Raw genomic sequence first — 16497 nt, 5'->3', positions numbered from 1 at the left:
TATTTTTTTTAAAATCAAAATTATTTATTTAATTTTATAACAAATTATTTTAGGTTTAATTTAAATCATCTAATTTATTGCACTAAAATTTTATTATTATTATTTTAATTTTCCGAATTGAGAAGAAATTATTATTATTATTATTATTCGTGAATCAATTCAGTCTTTGTTAACTATTAACTTAATTTATTTAATAATTTTTTTTTACATTGTGACGTAAATTGCATCGGTGGCTACACCGCAATTATTATTTTTTTGTGACATGAGTACGTAACCGTCGTTACCCCAATAATTAGACCAAGAATTTTTAACGAGCCAATAATCTTCACCGTTTAATTTACCAAAACCTACAACCAAAACTGCGTGATCTAAATCGTTGGGAGTGTTACCTGAAAAAAATTATTTTTTTTAGCATTAATATAATCGCATAAGAGTAAAACTTAAGGTGGGGGGGGGGGCAGGCAACAACTTACCGCAATTCGGATCGTAATAAACACCGTTTGAATAAAATGAAAATGTTTTGTGCGAAGCATCAATAGCAACTCCTACGGGACCATGTACAGCAACGGCAACTTTAAGTGCATCAACGTCACCGGAAGGAACCGCAACGTATCCCTTGATTTTTACCATATCCATTGATTTATTAACATGACAATAACCGTCCTGTTGGATAAGAAAAAGTACAAAATTACCTCGATGAGTTAAAAAGAAAACCTAAAAGTCATTTTATCGTACCTGTCCTAGGTATGGACCGTATGAATCTTCGGTTGGAATTCCACCATGTTTTAAAATGTAATCAAAAGAATATGAATCTTCACCTCCATCGCATCCTCCATTACCGAATCCCCAGGAACAATCGATTAAAGCTTGTTGAGATACTCGTACCAATTTGTGATTCCTAAAATTTTTTTTTTAAATATAATTTGCGTTGAGTAAAAAATTATTTGGAGATAATAAAAAATTATTCTTACTTTAAGAAATATGCTCCCTCGATGGCACCGGTAGAACCAAAAGACCAGCAAGAACCACAAACCGATTGATCTGTTTACATAAAAATTTAATTAAGATTGTGGATTTAATGGTTATTGAAAAATAATAATAATAAACTTATTCTCTACCTTTGACTGGAGTCACGGCACCGTTTAATCTCCAATCTAATGATTCTGGAAGATCTTTTTTCATTTCGTGAATTCTTTCAACGGGATATGGAAAAGAGTCACCGTGTTTTTCAACTCCTGGAGTGTATCTGTTACCTCTTAATGCACGAATTTCAACATCATCTTTATCGGCTAAATGATTAACTCCTAATTGAAAACTTTTTCCAGCACGATTGTGACTGTTTATAAATCTGGAAAATACATTATACGTTATACATTTTTCTTCATATATTTTTTAATTAAAAAAAAAAGTTAAATCGTACCTTAAATTTTGACGGAAAAGATTTAATCTTTTTGCATGTTCGAGAGGGCTGTTATAAGTTTTTCCATGAGTCATTTTAAAATCTTCAAAAGCTAAACGAACGTGTTTATCATAATTATGTACAAATTCTTTCATTGGATTAAACGTATAAACATGATCGAGTCCATTTCCGTGAAAACTCGTGCAAGAAACGTCTAAAATCAAAAAAAAAAAAAAAAAATTTTTTAAAAACTCATTTTTGCAAATCAATAAAAAAAAAAAAAAATTTATGGGAATTGTAAATTTACTTTTGCTAAGTTCAAAAACTTTAGAATCTGGAGATTCTGGAGAATACCAATCGTAATCTAAATAATAATGGTCATAATGCGATCCTAAAAGTGAATTGAAACCTTTCATTTCATATCTTACAGGTACAGCTGTTGTTTCTCCATTTGATTTCCAAGTTACCTTAAAAAAAAATGACAAATTTATTTAATTATTATAAATTCTTTAAAAAAAAATTTTATTTTATTTTTTAATCGATTTACGTAATCGATTCATGATTCAGATCAAAGTTTATATTTCTAAAAATATAATCAAACCAATAAATGCCTATATCAGTAATTAAATAAATTAATAAATTTTTTTTTTTACAGACGCAGTTAAATGTGATTTTAAATAAATTATTTAATTTTAATTTTATTTTTTTACCTTAGAACTTGTCCACATTGTATATCTGTTAACTTTGTCTCCAAATTTATTCGTTAGTGTCCATTTATGACATGGAATTTCATTGACAGTATCTTCACCAGCATACTATTAAATATTAAATAAATATATTAATTTAGTTAATGTCTTGGTAGTGATCTAATCATGTTTTTCATCATCATTCATTATCGCTTTAAATGTTTGTTTAGTTAAGTCTTAGACTTACCTCAAAGTTGCTTATGTCTGGAAGAACAGTTTGAGGTTCAACAGGAGATTCAGATGAACCGGAAACAACAAAACAAGTGTCAACATTTTGAAATTTTTCTGTCGTTACAGGAGCAACCTTTTTTAATGTTCCATACTGTCCTTCGGATCCTAATTGATATGTTTTAACCATACCTAAAAATATTATTCAAAATTTTTAAGTTTCATCAATAATCATGATATGAATTAACTATAAAATTGATGAAATTTTTTTGAAAAATTACCTCCATAGTAATCTATTCTACCTAATCCTTTTTCCAAGTCATACCAAGCGTAAAAAGGTTCTTTAATTTCTGCATAGGGTATATTTAAAGTACCTTTTACAGAATATGTATCACTGAATTGTTTTGAAGGGCTAAATACATTATTATTTTTACTGCCAAAAACTAAAAAAAAAATAACATTATTTTTTTAAAAATAAATTACGTTTTTTTTTAAACATAAAAATAAAAAATATATCATACCATAAGTTAAAGTTAATAAAAAATAAATATAGGTAAACATAATTAACAAGAGTGAATAAAAAAAAAAAAAAAAAAAAACAAGATTAACCGACAATATTTGAAATGTACATGAAAATGACTAAATGTAACAATAAGAATTTTATTTAATTATCGGCATAAACTTTTAGGCACGATTTAAATACATAAATTGTGGAAAAGCCTAACATAAATAAAATTCACATCGAAATTGCTGACAATTTTTTTTTTTTTGTATTTAAAATTTGGACTCCATTTTACTAGACAGAGAACGCAATAAATTTAAAGGAAAAAAAATTCCAGTGCCTTCTTCACTCTGATTTTTTCCCTCCAGAATTATCTTTATGAAAACCGTTAAAAATTTAATGGCCGATTTTTAAAATTTTAATTTTTCCAAATCATTGGGAAAAAATATTTGAATGAGTAAAAAAAAAAGTATATTTCCAACAAAAAAAGAATGGATTTTTTTTTCAAAAAAGTAAGTGTCGCCATTTAATTCTTTTTTAAGTAAATTTTTCAAAATATTTGCAAATCAAATTGTATAAAATGCAATTAATATGGAAGCATAATAATTTCTAATTATTTTTAATTATATATATTTAAGATATATTTAATAAATATTGATAACTTTTATTCGTCGCGCCTAAAAAATTAATTTTTTTTTTTTTTAAAAGGAAAAATATTTAAATAATACAAGTTTGATAAGAAAAAACTATTTTTTATTTATTAATAAATAAATAACCTTATAATTCTTTTATATTATATGCATATACAACAAATTCATTCACTTATTATTATTATTTTCATTACTTTTTAAAACATTTTTATTAAATCATTTGTAGTTGAAAAAAAAAATTAGGTTATTATACTTAAAATAATTAATAATCAGTAAATTTTTTTGTAACCATTATAAAGGCTACCGACCTCATTGATTTTGAGGATCTAAGCAACAAAATATTTACTTGTGTGAAATAATTAATCAAAAATGTAGCAATCAATATATATTTCTATGTCTCAAAATGTAAGACAAGACAAACCTCAATTATTTATATAAAACTATTATAAAAATTCAGTCATTTATATGTTAAAATGATTGATTGATTGATTGATTGATTGATTGCTTGGAAGAGTTAATGTTTATCTGAAAAGAAAATATTTTCATTATAATTTTCATATGATTGGAGTGTTTAATATATTACAATGATAATATAACTTATAAATAAATAAATTAGAAAAGATGAAAAAAAAGGAAAATTTTTTGCATGTTGAACACATTTGCATGATGACCCTAAATTTTGACCTTCCAGATAAAAAAATTTTTAGAGAGATAAAAGAAAAAAATAATTTTATGGTCAGCAAATAATTATATACATATATTTTATTTCAGCAGATTTATTATTATTATTATTCAATTTTTTTTTTATTTTTTATTTTAAATTTTCAGTATAAAACTTTTTACAGTGAAAAAAAATCACAGGTTTTAACATTTTTTTAAATATTGACTTAATTTACAGGTTGGATGATAATAATAAAATCTTACCTTAAAAAGCAAAAGACATTTTTTTTTTTTTTTTTTTTTTTTTCAATTTTGTATATATATATATAATAATTAAACAAATTTATTTTTCTATTGTTTTTTTTTTGTTTGAACTTTCGCTTTGACAATATCCACATTTTTGACAAAGTTTAATAACAAATTCATAACTGACTAATGTTGTTGCGTTTACAGGAAATGATCTAATTGTTGCAAGAAATGTACCCAAAAATAACGCTTTAAATCCATCCTGATAATATGTTTTCTTTAAACAATCAACCATACCCTGATATACAGGTCTACCAAAATCATCTGATTGTATTCTTGATTTGATAACATCCAATGGAGCAACCGTGACCCAGGATATGATACCTGAAGGTATACATAAACATTCGTTTGAGAGAAAATTTTTTTTTTTTTTTTTTACATATTCTTATCATTATTGCGATAACATTACCAGCGATTCCTCCCGCTATTAATTGACTATTTATGCTCGTATACGAAGAATGATCATCTTTATCTTTAAACCAACATAAAGTATGTTCGTAAGTAAGCATGTATAATCCAAACGTGGGAACATCTCTGAAAATATATTTTAGCGTTAATAACATTTATAAAATTATTTTTTTTTAATTAAACTTATAACTCACCGCCATATCATACTCCATGTTCCTTTATATAATCCTCCATAAAGTCCATAATTTTTATAAATTTTTACTAATGCGTCATACGGTCCCAAATATATCGGTTCTGTTTTACATACATTTTTACAAACGGAATAAGAACGAGTCGGTATGGCGGCTTAAGCAAAAAAAAAATTTAAAAATTATTTATTAATAAATTATTTACTTTTTTTTGTCAGGTTTCATTGTCTCACCAGTTTGCGACTGAAGTTTTATTTTAATTATTTCTAATGGACACGAATATAAAACTGCTGCCGTTCCTCCTAGACAACCTGCTACAAAAACATCACGATGCCACGACGAAGATGGAGGTTCTCCTTCGCAACACATTTTTCTTATAAACATATTATGACCACTGACACCTTGTAATATTCTAAGACAATTTCCGTAAACGCCAAAAAATAAAGCATTGTAAACGCCACTTCCGAAAAGAGGATAAGAAAGACCTTTAAAAAATCCTTGAATCTATAATAATAATTAAACCTTTCATTAAAATTTTATTTACTTATATAAATTTAAATGTGATTATATAAACACATACTCCTTCTAATTTATATGTTGATTTTGCTACAGCAAATATTTTACCACCACCTGGAAAAATTTGCTGTCTCACTTTAATTGTATCTAATGGATGACCAATGATCAAACCCATCATGCCTTTCAAAAGAAAAATTTTACAATGTATTTAAAAAGGATAAGGAGACAAAAAAAAAAAAAAAATTGACATCATCGGGACTCACCACCTATCCATCCTGCAAAAAAGTCACAAAATGACAAAGCATTTGTAAATACATTATTTGACATGAGTATTTATTTTTCTCACATTTGGTAGTCAACAATAAATAAATAAATTTTCAAGAAAAATAATAATAATAATAATAATTCATAATGTGGTATGGACAATTTTTAATAATTAATTAAATTCAAATGATTTTATCACCTTGATGGTTTGCTTATATTTAAATATAATTATTAATCCATTCATTTTTATATTTTTAAATTTTAAATTTTGTTTTTTTTTTTTTTTTTTTTTGTTTTTTTTTTTCCTTTTTAAATAAAGATGAAATATATCTAACGTGGCACTTGTATGCTATTCGTTGCCATTGGAAACTCTTGCATATTTAAAAATGGGAGAACCAATTATTTATTAAATTATATATATATATTATTGTATATTTATTTAAAAATATTTTACAATAAATAATTTTATATATGTACCATGTGTATGAGAATAAGTAGAAGATGGCGTACGCAAGAGGAAGAAGAAGAAGAAAGAAGAAATCCAAGGTGTGGATAATATATAATATAATTTTCTTTTTTTTAATATTAATATTAATGATAATTTATGTTGTTAATTAAATGTTGTAATTTTTGTTTTAGAATGACGAAAGAATCACTTCGTCAACTTTGCAAAGAACATAAATTATACGTTACTCCACACTTAAATGATGTTTTGTACCTTCATTATAAAGGTTATAGTAAAATAGAAAATTTAGAAGAATATACGGGATTGAAATGTTTGTGGTTGGAAAATAATGGAATTGATAAAATTGAAAATTTGAATAATCAAAAAGATTTAAGATGTTTATACCTGCATAATAATTTAATAAAAACAATAGAAAATTTAGAAGATTGTTGTCCTTTGTTAGATTCTTTAAATCTTTGTCACAACAGCGTAACAAAAATTCAAAATCTCAGTAAAATTTTTTTGTTCTTTTTCACGATAATGTTTTTTTTCTTTCTTTTTTAAATATATAATTTATATATTTTCCAAAGGCAAACTACAGAGTCTTCATACGTTACACATAAGTCATAATCGTTTAAAAGATTTTTCCGACATTGAACATTTAAAAGAATGTAAAGAATTAAGTTGTGTGGATCTTCAACATAATTGGATTGATGATCCATCAATTGTTGAGGTAACGAAAACAAAAAAAAAATTCTTTTTCTATTTAAATAAATTATAAAAAAATTAAATTAATAATACATATAAATATTATTTAGATTTTAGCAGCGATGCCAAATTTAAGAGTTTTATATTTGATTGGAAATCCTGTTGTTAAAAAAATACCATATTATAGAAAAAATTTAACCGTTAAATGTAAAAATTTAACTTATTTAGATGATCGGCCTGTTTTTCCTAAAGACAGAGCCGCAGCAGAAGCTTGGTAATTTTTAAAAAAAGGATTTTTTTTTTTAGTAAGAATAAAAAAAAAACTATAAATTATTAAAAAATGTTTGCTTTATTTCAGGGAAGAAGGAGGTTTAGAAGCTGAACAAATATGTAGAAAAAAATGGGCTGATGAAGAACGCGCCAAAATTGATGCCAGCGTTAAAGGTTAAAAAATTAATTTATTTATTTATGTTAATAAAAAAGTAATTTATATAATTAATTTTTAGGTTTACTTGCATTGAGAGACAGAGAAAAGGCTAAAAAAGAACAAGAAGATTTACAATTACAACTTTTAGGTCCCAAATTAGAAGAAGTAATAAATAATTTTTTTTTCTTTTTTTTTTTTTCTGATTTTTAACTTGCTTAAAGATTCTCACTTATTAAAATTATTTTATTTTTAAGGAACCAACATCAGGAACTGATGAATCTGATGGTGAATCTAACATCAGCAGCAGCAGCAGCAAAGAAAATTTTGAAGGTGGAGATTCGGAAAATATAAATTCACACAACGGTATTATTTTCCCATGGAATTTGGATGATAATACAAATAGGAGGTCTCGAAACGAACATGGCGAAGGAGGAAAAAGTTTAATTGTGGAAATTTCTGATTCTCAAAAATTAGAAAAGTTAGATTTTTGTTAAAAAAAAAAAAAAAAACTTGATTAGAATTTGTTCAGAAAAACCAAACCAACAGTAAATAATTTTTTTTTTTTGTTTTCAGAAGATCTATTAATGCAGCTGAAAGAAATCTTTCACCGGATGCAAATGTTAAAAAGAAACTTCATAATGCTTTAATTTCTGAAAAATGTTTAAAAGAAAATAATAATGATGATAAAGGTAAAGATACGTTAATAGAAGTAGAAGAAGAAGAAGAAGAAGAAGAAGAAATTGAAATTATTAACACAAAGAATGAAATAAAGAGGGAAAAAATTGAAGAAATCGAAGAAACGGAAATGACGTATAAAAATATAAATAAAGAAAATTTATTATATAAAAATTTAATTGAAAAAACACAAAATATTTTACCTCATGATAAAATCGAATCGAATTTCGATGAAAAACCGTTGAGTGAAGAAATCGAAGAATTTTTAAAAATTGAAAAAAAAGAAATTGAGGAAAAAAAATTTAATGCGAACGATAATAATGATAAAAATATAATGAGAAATAAATTGATTGAAGAATTTAAATCTCCTTCTGATTCGATAAATAATATGACAAAATTAGTTACAAATAAGACAATTGAAAATAGTAATGAAGAATTTTCAGTGACTTTTACCAAATCGTGGAATAAATCAGGTAAATATTTTATTTTTCTAGAGATTTCGTTAAAAAATACTTTAAAAAAAAATTTTATTTCGTAGAAAAACGTTTGCCTAAAATATTAGAAGTACCGGAAAAGGAAGTTGAACAAGAATATGAATCGGCAGAAGAATCATTTGGTTTTAAAGAAATCGTTAAAGAACAACTTGATGGAATATTAGAAAATGCATTGAATATTGTTTCGAATTTTGATGTTTTCCTCGGCGATAATGAAAATAAAAAAGATTTTTCAAATAATAGTACCGAAGTTATTATGTCTAATTTAGAACAATCATCTGATGATGAATATTTGGATTTCGATGATGACGGTTTCGAAAATTCGAATCTTGCATTATCCGAATTTTCAAAAATGTCAGATGATTACTCACTCCCACGTGAATTTAACGATAATGATACCGAATCGGAAAATAATTTTTCAATTAATTACGAAAAAGGAGCGGAAACGGAAAGAGATAATATTTCAGTAAATGTTTTAAAAAGAAACGTTAAAAGTTCAATTGAGTTACAAATAATTACTGAAAATGACGTGGAAGAAGAAAATAAAAATTTTACTGATGAAATCTAAAAAAAATTTATTTATAATTAATTTTTTTAATAAATATGTATTTATGAAAAATTGAGTTACTTTTTATATTGTAAAATATTTTATTTTATTGGGTTGGCTCTTTATTTTTAGGAGCAAAAAACTGGTCCAATGCAGTTTTGACCTCATTTGAAATTTTTGTCCGTTCAAAAAATTTTTTATGGATCGGAAAAAATGATAATTATTTGGACCTAGTTTGGGTCTATATGGAGGGTGCAGCAAAACATCCCAGCCTAGCTCCAGTAGTTTTTGTCAGGTGGCTAAAGATGGGGAGGGCCTGGCATTATCGCAGTGAAAGACAATTCCTTTGCTATTGGCTAGCTATGGTCGTTTTTCTTGGATGGTATCATTTAAATTTGTCAATTGTCGAATGTAAACCTCTGAATTTACGGTCTGATTTCGTGGCAGCAGCTCAAAGTTGACTATGCCTTTGTAATCCCACCAAAATGATAACAATAACTTTTTTTGCTGAATGTCAGTCGTAGAAGTTGTTGGTGCCTGTTTCCCTTGCCTTGACCAGAATCTTTTCCTCAAAATGTTGTCATAGACAACCCACTCTTCATCTCCGGAGACCATTGCGTTTAAGAAGCATATCGCAAAGACCAAGTCACCTCGTTAACTCACGTTCTCCAAGGTTATACAACAAGATTCTTTTGGTACCCAAGACTCCGCAGACAGTTTTTGACTTACTTATGTAACACACCTACCTTCTTTGCAATGTCCCTTGTCAAACTATGCCGATTTTAATCAATGAGGGCCTTTATTTGCTCATCATCAACCTCCAATGGACTCCCGGATCGCTCCTCATTTTTCAAAGGAAAATCTCCAGAACAGAATTTCGCAGACCAGTTTTGACACTGCCGTTCTATTAAAGCTTCATCACCCTACACAGCCCACAACTTTTTATTGGCTTGTGAAGCATTAACACCCTTTCAAAAATAAAAAAGCAAAATGTGGAGGAAATGCTCGCTTTGGCTCCCCATGTTTGAATGTCTTTTGCTCGCGCACTATTTAAGAGTTCAATGAAATTTTGGTACTATATGTTACAGAAGGAACCAAGTAATAACATATCAAAAATTCATGTCTGTGCAAACTGCATGTAGGAGGAATGTATTTAATTTGTAATGTCCTATTACTCCTCAAGAACTCATTTTAAAATAATATTTTTATTTTCTAAATTAAATTAAAAGTCGACAAAAAACCTTTCAAATTATTTAAAAAATTAGAAAAAATTTTTTTTTTTTAGAATTTAAGTTGGCAATCAATCAATTGTTTTAGTCTCTATGATTCTTTAATTCTCTTTAAACCAAATAATGAAAAGCAATAAATAATTCAAGTGTTTTTGACTTAAAAAGTTTTACAAAATATGACGACAGTACAAGAATCTAATTTATTTTTAAATTTTAATCCTCCGCCTTTGAAATGGAGTACACCGATTGGTACGAAGAACCAAACTACATTGTTAATTTTAAAGATTTACCCATTCACGTTTTATTCATTATTTTTGAAAATCTGGATATGCGATCACTTCTTGTTTTATGTTGCGTATGCAAAAACCTTTATAACATTATTAGCGATGAGTACTTGAGTTTAAAAAGTGCTTCCCTTTTGATAACAAGTCAACACTCGGCGAAAGCTCGAAATAAGTAAGTTTTTATTTGTAAAAAAAAAAAAACAAGGAATTGAAATTGAGTTGAAACCTCTCTCTGAATCACTATTCATTTATTTCAGATCTTTGAGATTATTTTCTGGTGTTGATAAATATAGATTAAATTTTCACTGGAAAAATAAATATTACAATGAAAATATATTTTTGAAGTCAAGAGAAAGGTAATTATCACCTTGTTAATATGGTATCGATAAGTAATATTTCATAAAGTTTTACAAAAAATTTTCAATTTAATTTTGATTATTTAAAATTTTTTTTTGTTTCAGGTACAGACCTTGGCTTACTTTGGACAGCAATAACTTATACATTAGCAGAGGTTCTGAAATACTTTCTTTTAAAAGATTTAAAAAGGGTATTGGTAAGAAACCGAGCATAGTGTTTAAAGGACATTGTGAAGATGTCGTTCGTTTCAGTGTCAAAGATGGGATAATGATCAGCGGTGGAAAGTTAGCATTAACCAAAATTTCATCGAATTCAATTAAGAATTTTTAAAATTTTTATTAATAAAAAGAAAAAAAATTTTTTCTTTTATTTCAGTGATGGTAAAATTTGTTGTTGGAAACCCAAAACTGGAAAACTTTTATTCAGTGTTAAAAATCCCATAGGTTGGAATGAAAATTTATACATTGATTTTTCTCATAGAACATTAGTTTCTGCATTTAGCGTTTTTGGCTTATTAAAATTTTGGTCCATTAAAGAAAAAGAATTTATTTTTGAAAAACAAATTCAAATGAATGATAGGCTTAGAACAGTATCATTAAGCGAAGATGGAACAATTTGCGCAGTCGGTTCTTCAGGCTATAAAGCATGTCCCCTTAATATTTTCGATTTAAATAAGTGAGCATATAAAAATTAATTTGTTTTTAAACATTTTAAAACTGATATGTAACATAGAAATTTTACTTACAGAGAAATGTTCAGTATCAGTATTTTTGAAAAGTTTAAAACTGGAGCTGGAATTTTTGATATAATTTGGGAATCTCCCAATGTTTTATTAACTTGCGGTTATGACACATACATCAGATTATGGGATGTTAGGTAATAAAAAAAATTCTTATTAATATATATATTTTTCTTTCTTTTAATTTGATTATTGTACATTTTAGAATGGGACACTGTGTCAGATCATGGACAGATCCATTTGATAATGCTATTTATAGTTTAGCAACTGATTACAATTGGACAATAATGTCTGGTTCTGGTGTTCACAGCAGAGTCACTCTTTGGGATAAACGACTTTCATCCCATGTTCTTGTAATTATTATTATTATTATTTTCTTTATTTATCATTAATAAATATTTGGGGGGAAATTACATATTTAACATTGACGATGATTGATTTTAATATTTTTAGATATATCACATGACTAATCAAACATGTTTGGGGAGTCCAGTTTATAAATTTGATTTCGATCCAAGATATATGTTTGTAGCCCTCGACTCTTCATTGAATATATTAGATTTTGCCACAAAGTCCTCCACGCCGCATTTTTTATAATAGTGCCATTAATAAGAAAAATTTTTTCGCAAACATTATGTAGATTTTATTTTAAATAAAGTTATTAAAAAAAAAAATATATACATATATTATATAGAACCTATTAAAAAAAAATTTTTTTTTTTTTTTTTTTTTCTAATTTGTTTTTTAAAAATGTTTAAGTTTGATGTTGAGCATTTTTAATTATAAATTTAACTATGAAAGATGTTATAGTATTAAATTATTATTATTATTATTATTATTATTATTTATTAATTAGATTATGTATTTTTGCTTTTTAGAAATATTGTATTAAAAAACATTTAATAAATAATAATTTATTGTTTGACATATAATGAAAAATTTCAAATTTTTTAAAATTATTTCAATCATTATCATCATCATCATCATCATTATTATTATTAATAAATATATAGTGAATGAATGAATAAATACAGAATAAAATAAAAAAGAAAATAAAAGGAAAGTTGAAGAAAAAATACACAGAACAAAAATTAATTTAAATATTCAAAATTATTTATTTATTTATTTATTCGTTTTTGTTAAAAATAAATAATAATAATAATAATAATAATAATCACAAGTCAAAGTTCAAATTTAACAAATTCACAATTACATTTTGTATAATAAAAATACCACAATATATATATAAAATATTTAATTTACATAATAATAATAATAATAATAATAAATTAGAAAACTTTAATTTTTTATAAGGCTTTTTTTTAAATCGGGATGGCATTATCATTGTCACCTGTCAAGCCTTTCCTTTTATTACCTTTGAAATTAATTTTTTTAAAAATAAACTCATTTTTATTTATTTATTATTTGGGATGAAAAATCTGGAATTTTTTAATTTCCAGTAATTATTTTATTATTGTTTAGGAATCCCCCCCACAAAAAAAAAAAAAAAAAAAAAAAACATTTTTCATTTATTTATTCACGTTGTTATTATGTATGAATTTTCCATTGACATTTTCAACCTCTTTTACAAAAAATAGGAATGTGGTGTTGTTGTTGTTGTTGTTGTTGTGGTTGTGGTTGTGGATTAACAAACCGAGATGATTATTTTCTTTTTAAGATTTATTATACAATCTTTCTTTGGTACCACGAATTCAAATAAGGAAAAAACAATTTTATTCTTTCTCTCTCGCTCTCTCTCTCTCTCTCTCCCTCTCTTCAATTTGTTTTTTTGTTCAACTTATTTGACTTATGAATTCTAAAAGGCATCCAACGGCACCGAAATATCCCTAAGAAAAATAAAAATAAAAAAATAAAAACTTTTCCACCCCCCTTCCCCCCCCTTCCCCCCACTTCAACAACACCAAAGGTGTTCCACAAAGGAAGAAATCCCGGACATTACCTCATGTTCTAAAAACAATGCTTTGAGCGTATTATTAGACCAATATTCCATTGCATAAGCTAATAATTTCATTGATATCGGATTAACCCTGAGAAAATTTCCAACAAATACAACCTGCAATAATAATAATAATAATGAGAGGAAACGTCACAGAGTAAAGTAATGAAATCACACGTGCGTGCGTGTACGTGTGCGTGACTTACTCTTTCTATTTTTTCATTGACTGCGCACATTCTTGCAATGGATCCAATATTATTTGTTATTGTAACAAGTGTTGCTCTCGCCAAATCCTCTCTCGTAACGTTTATCCTTTTCTCTTTAGAATTCATGTGCCCAAAACTGAACGCACCAAGGAAACTTCAATATAATCATCAAGAAATATCACGACCTTCAGAATATTTTATTTACAAAAAACTTAGACTCTTGATCTCTTTTTTTTTTTTTGTTCGAGGACGAGGAAGGAATTTACCTCGTTTATGAATATAAAAATAATAGTAATAATAATAATAATAATAAATTTTTAAGGCCGTTTTTTTTTTACTAACTAACTAACTAATATTTTTTAAGTCTAAGTAATGAATTTTTTTTATAAGAAAAATTAGAAAGAGAGAGAGAAAAAAGAAAAAAAATTTTTTTTTTTTCACCTGCTAGCAACTAAATCTCCCGGTAATCCAAATCTTTCGTAATCCCCTCCGTAAATATCACGAACCAATTTATCGACTCTAGTGTGATCTCCTAGCGTAGCAAGGTCTATGGCTTCTTCGAAAGAATTGCAACCGGTTAATAGACAGCACAAACCCAAAAACGTTCCACCACCCAAACTCGTACCGGATACTCTTTTGTAATCCGTTGGACTGTAAACTGTTAACATGCTCACTCCTGATCCTATATTAACTAGCTGGAATTGAACCGAGAAAAAAACATTTTACGTTAAACACAAGACAACAACAGGAAAAATCCTTTTACTCTCTCTCTCTCTCTCTCTTACCAAAAACGGATATGGTTGACTAAAATCAAATAATTTTTTTTCACATTGTTCGGAAATGGCCGGATGAGACCAATAGTAACATTCGCTCGGATTTGTTTGTTCAACAAACAATATTCCTTTTATTAACGAATCCAATTCGTCAAATTTTGCTAACTCCATATTAACTTCCTGTAAGGAAATAAAACAAATTTTAGTTTTCTCTTCGTGTCGTATAATACGAGGGGGGGAGGGATAGGTACATACCTTTCTAAAACTTTCTTCAAACTTGTATGCTCCACCACCGGTCGCACTCACTGTCGTTACCAAATTTGCCATTCCCTTAGATTTGGCCAAAGCCAAAAAATTACCCATTTCGGAAGTCGGAAACCGTATGAAATGCATCGTTCCTCTCCTTCCTCTTATGATCACATTATCCATTTGCAAATGGGTATCCCTGTGACCCGTTTTACCGTAGGCTGAATTTTTCGTCAGGTATCTTCGAATGCTTTTCAAAGATTCCACTTCGGAATCCGCTTCATCGGGGGTTATGTCCTTTGGCTCGAAATAAACGAGTTTTGCAAGGGTTCCTCCGATGTCCATGCCGAACCATGGCATTGCTAAAAAAGTTCAACGAAAAAAAAAAAAAAAACCGTTAAATTTAAATTTAATAAACGAACAAACGAAATGTTTTATTTTCAATAAAAACAATCGGACAAACGATAAATAATTATTAAATTTAAACAACACGTCCATTTTACTTATTTATATAATCTCGATTCCTTTACGCGGAAAATCTGATAACGGAAATTTTTCATTTTTGTCGATTTTAATGTTGGCAACAACGACAACTTTTTATTTCATCCGCCTGATTAGATTGGCAACGGTTATCACTTGCATCATTCGTACGTATTCATTTTATCTATTTTTTCCCTTTTTTTTTTTTTTACTAAAAAGATTTACCTCGTAATAATAATAATTATTTATTTTATTTTTTTTTAAAAAGTAACTTTGTACTCGTTTATAGCAGACGATGGTAATAATTTTAACCGAATTACACGATTTACCCTTTACAAAATAATTATACTTAACACAATAATAGTCGTTTCGTTTCGTTTGGACTTTGTACCCCATTCGAAATTTTTTTATTTACAAAAAAATAAATATGGCGCGCAAATTTTTCCCAATACGACTAAACCAATACGATTAAAAATTTTTTACTTTATAATTTTCCATAAAGACCTATCACAATAATAATAATAATAATAATAATAATATTTTTCATTCTTACTCTGTTTTTTTTCTTTTCTTTTCTTAGCAACAACTTACTACTAAAACTTATGCAATTCATTTTCTCTATTGCGTATTTTTTCAGAAAAAAAGGAAAAAAAACTTAACTTTTTTTTTTTTTTTAAACAGAATCAATAAAATCAATAAAACCAAAAATGTCAAGAACTAGAACAAAAATCTGATAACGGAAAACAGAAAAAAAAGACAAAAAAAAACCCGTGTTATAATTTTCACATAGATTTAGTCTCTTGGGCAGTCAAACCGGTACTGGTTGGAAATAAAAAAATAAAATAAAAAAAAAAAACTTTACTTTGTAGTCAGTCAGTCAGTCAATCAGTCAGTCAGTGAATGAAAAAGAAAAAAAAAACGAATGAAAGAACGAAGTGCAAAAAAAAAAAAAAAAAATGTAAAACTGGTTTTTTTTTTACATCTCTTACTTACGTATCGAAGTGAAAAAAAAAAAAAAAAAAAAAAAAAAAATTTACTTTAAGGTTTTTTTTTTTTCCCCCCCCCCCCCCCCCCCCCCATCTTTTACCAATTCCAAGGTTGGCAACAAGGGCGGTAACACAAA

At 26.9% G+C, this 16497-nt stretch overlaps 5 protein-coding genes across 5 annotated transcripts; 2 read left to right on the top strand and 3 right to left on the bottom strand.

Annotated features, from left to right (window-relative positions):
• Positions 1 to 159: 159 nt before the first annotated feature.
• On the bottom strand, positions 160 to 2874 carry Phum_PHUM171540 (uncharacterized protein; the record flags this gene model as incomplete). Its single annotated transcript, XM_002425020.1, has 12 exons — positions 160 to 173; positions 240 to 389; positions 474 to 663; positions 736 to 898; positions 972 to 1041; positions 1119 to 1348; positions 1421 to 1613; positions 1707 to 1866; positions 2110 to 2214; positions 2333 to 2505; positions 2595 to 2756; positions 2835 to 2874. 12 exons carry the CDS (start codon positions 2872 to 2874, stop codon positions 160 to 162), a joined length of 1650 nt encoding a protein of 549 aa, XP_002425065.1.
• Positions 2875 to 4468: 1594 nt separating this feature from the next.
• Positions 4469 to 5721, bottom strand: Phum_PHUM171530 (mitochondrial carnitine/acylcarnitine carrier protein CACL, putative; the record flags this gene model as incomplete). The annotated part of the gene is made up of 6 exons (XM_002425019.1): positions 4469 to 4755; positions 4841 to 4965; positions 5034 to 5133; positions 5261 to 5383; positions 5420 to 5531; positions 5608 to 5721. The coding sequence occupies 6 exons, from the start codon at positions 5719 to 5721 to the stop codon at positions 4469 to 4471; spliced, it is 861 nt and encodes a 286-aa protein (XP_002425064.1).
• Positions 5722 to 6291: 570 nt separating this feature from the next.
• Positions 6292 to 9124, top strand: Phum_PHUM171520 (leucine-rich repeat-containing protein, putative; the record flags this gene model as incomplete). The annotated part of the gene is made up of 9 exons (XM_002425018.1): positions 6292 to 6353; positions 6447 to 6763; positions 6843 to 6985; positions 7071 to 7234; positions 7319 to 7404; positions 7467 to 7552; positions 7642 to 7825; positions 8077 to 8535; positions 8601 to 9124. The coding sequence occupies 9 exons, from the start codon at positions 6292 to 6294 to the stop codon at positions 9122 to 9124; spliced, it is 2025 nt and encodes a 674-aa protein (XP_002425063.1).
• Positions 9125 to 10564: 1440 nt separating this feature from the next.
• Phum_PHUM171510 (F-box/WD-repeat protein, putative) lies at positions 10565 to 12309 on the top strand (the record flags this gene model as incomplete). The annotated part of the gene is made up of 7 exons (XM_002425017.1): positions 10565 to 10788; positions 10874 to 10972; positions 11078 to 11257; positions 11349 to 11648; positions 11721 to 11849; positions 11918 to 12065; positions 12166 to 12309. The coding sequence occupies 7 exons, from the start codon at positions 10565 to 10567 to the stop codon at positions 12307 to 12309; spliced, it is 1224 nt and encodes a 407-aa protein (XP_002425062.1).
• Positions 12310 to 13505: 1196 nt separating this feature from the next.
• On the bottom strand, positions 13506 to 15254 carry Phum_PHUM171500 (Pantothenate kinase, putative; the record flags this gene model as incomplete). The annotated part of the gene is made up of 6 exons (XM_002425016.1): positions 13506 to 13559; positions 13673 to 13786; positions 13876 to 14011; positions 14317 to 14570; positions 14661 to 14828; positions 14904 to 15254. 6 exons carry the CDS (start codon positions 15252 to 15254, stop codon positions 13506 to 13508), a joined length of 1077 nt encoding a protein of 358 aa, XP_002425061.1.
• Between the last annotated feature and the right edge of the window lie 1243 nt (positions 15255 to 16497).

This window comes from Pediculus humanus, genomic scaffold, assembly GCF_000006295.1.
Source record: "Pediculus humanus corporis 1103172107520 genomic scaffold, whole genome shotgun sequence".
NCBI lineage: Eukaryota > Metazoa > Arthropoda > Insecta > Psocodea > Pediculidae > Pediculus > Pediculus humanus.
The sequence above is the reverse complement of the archived record's forward strand: the minus strand, read 5'-3'. Positions and strand labels throughout refer to the sequence as shown.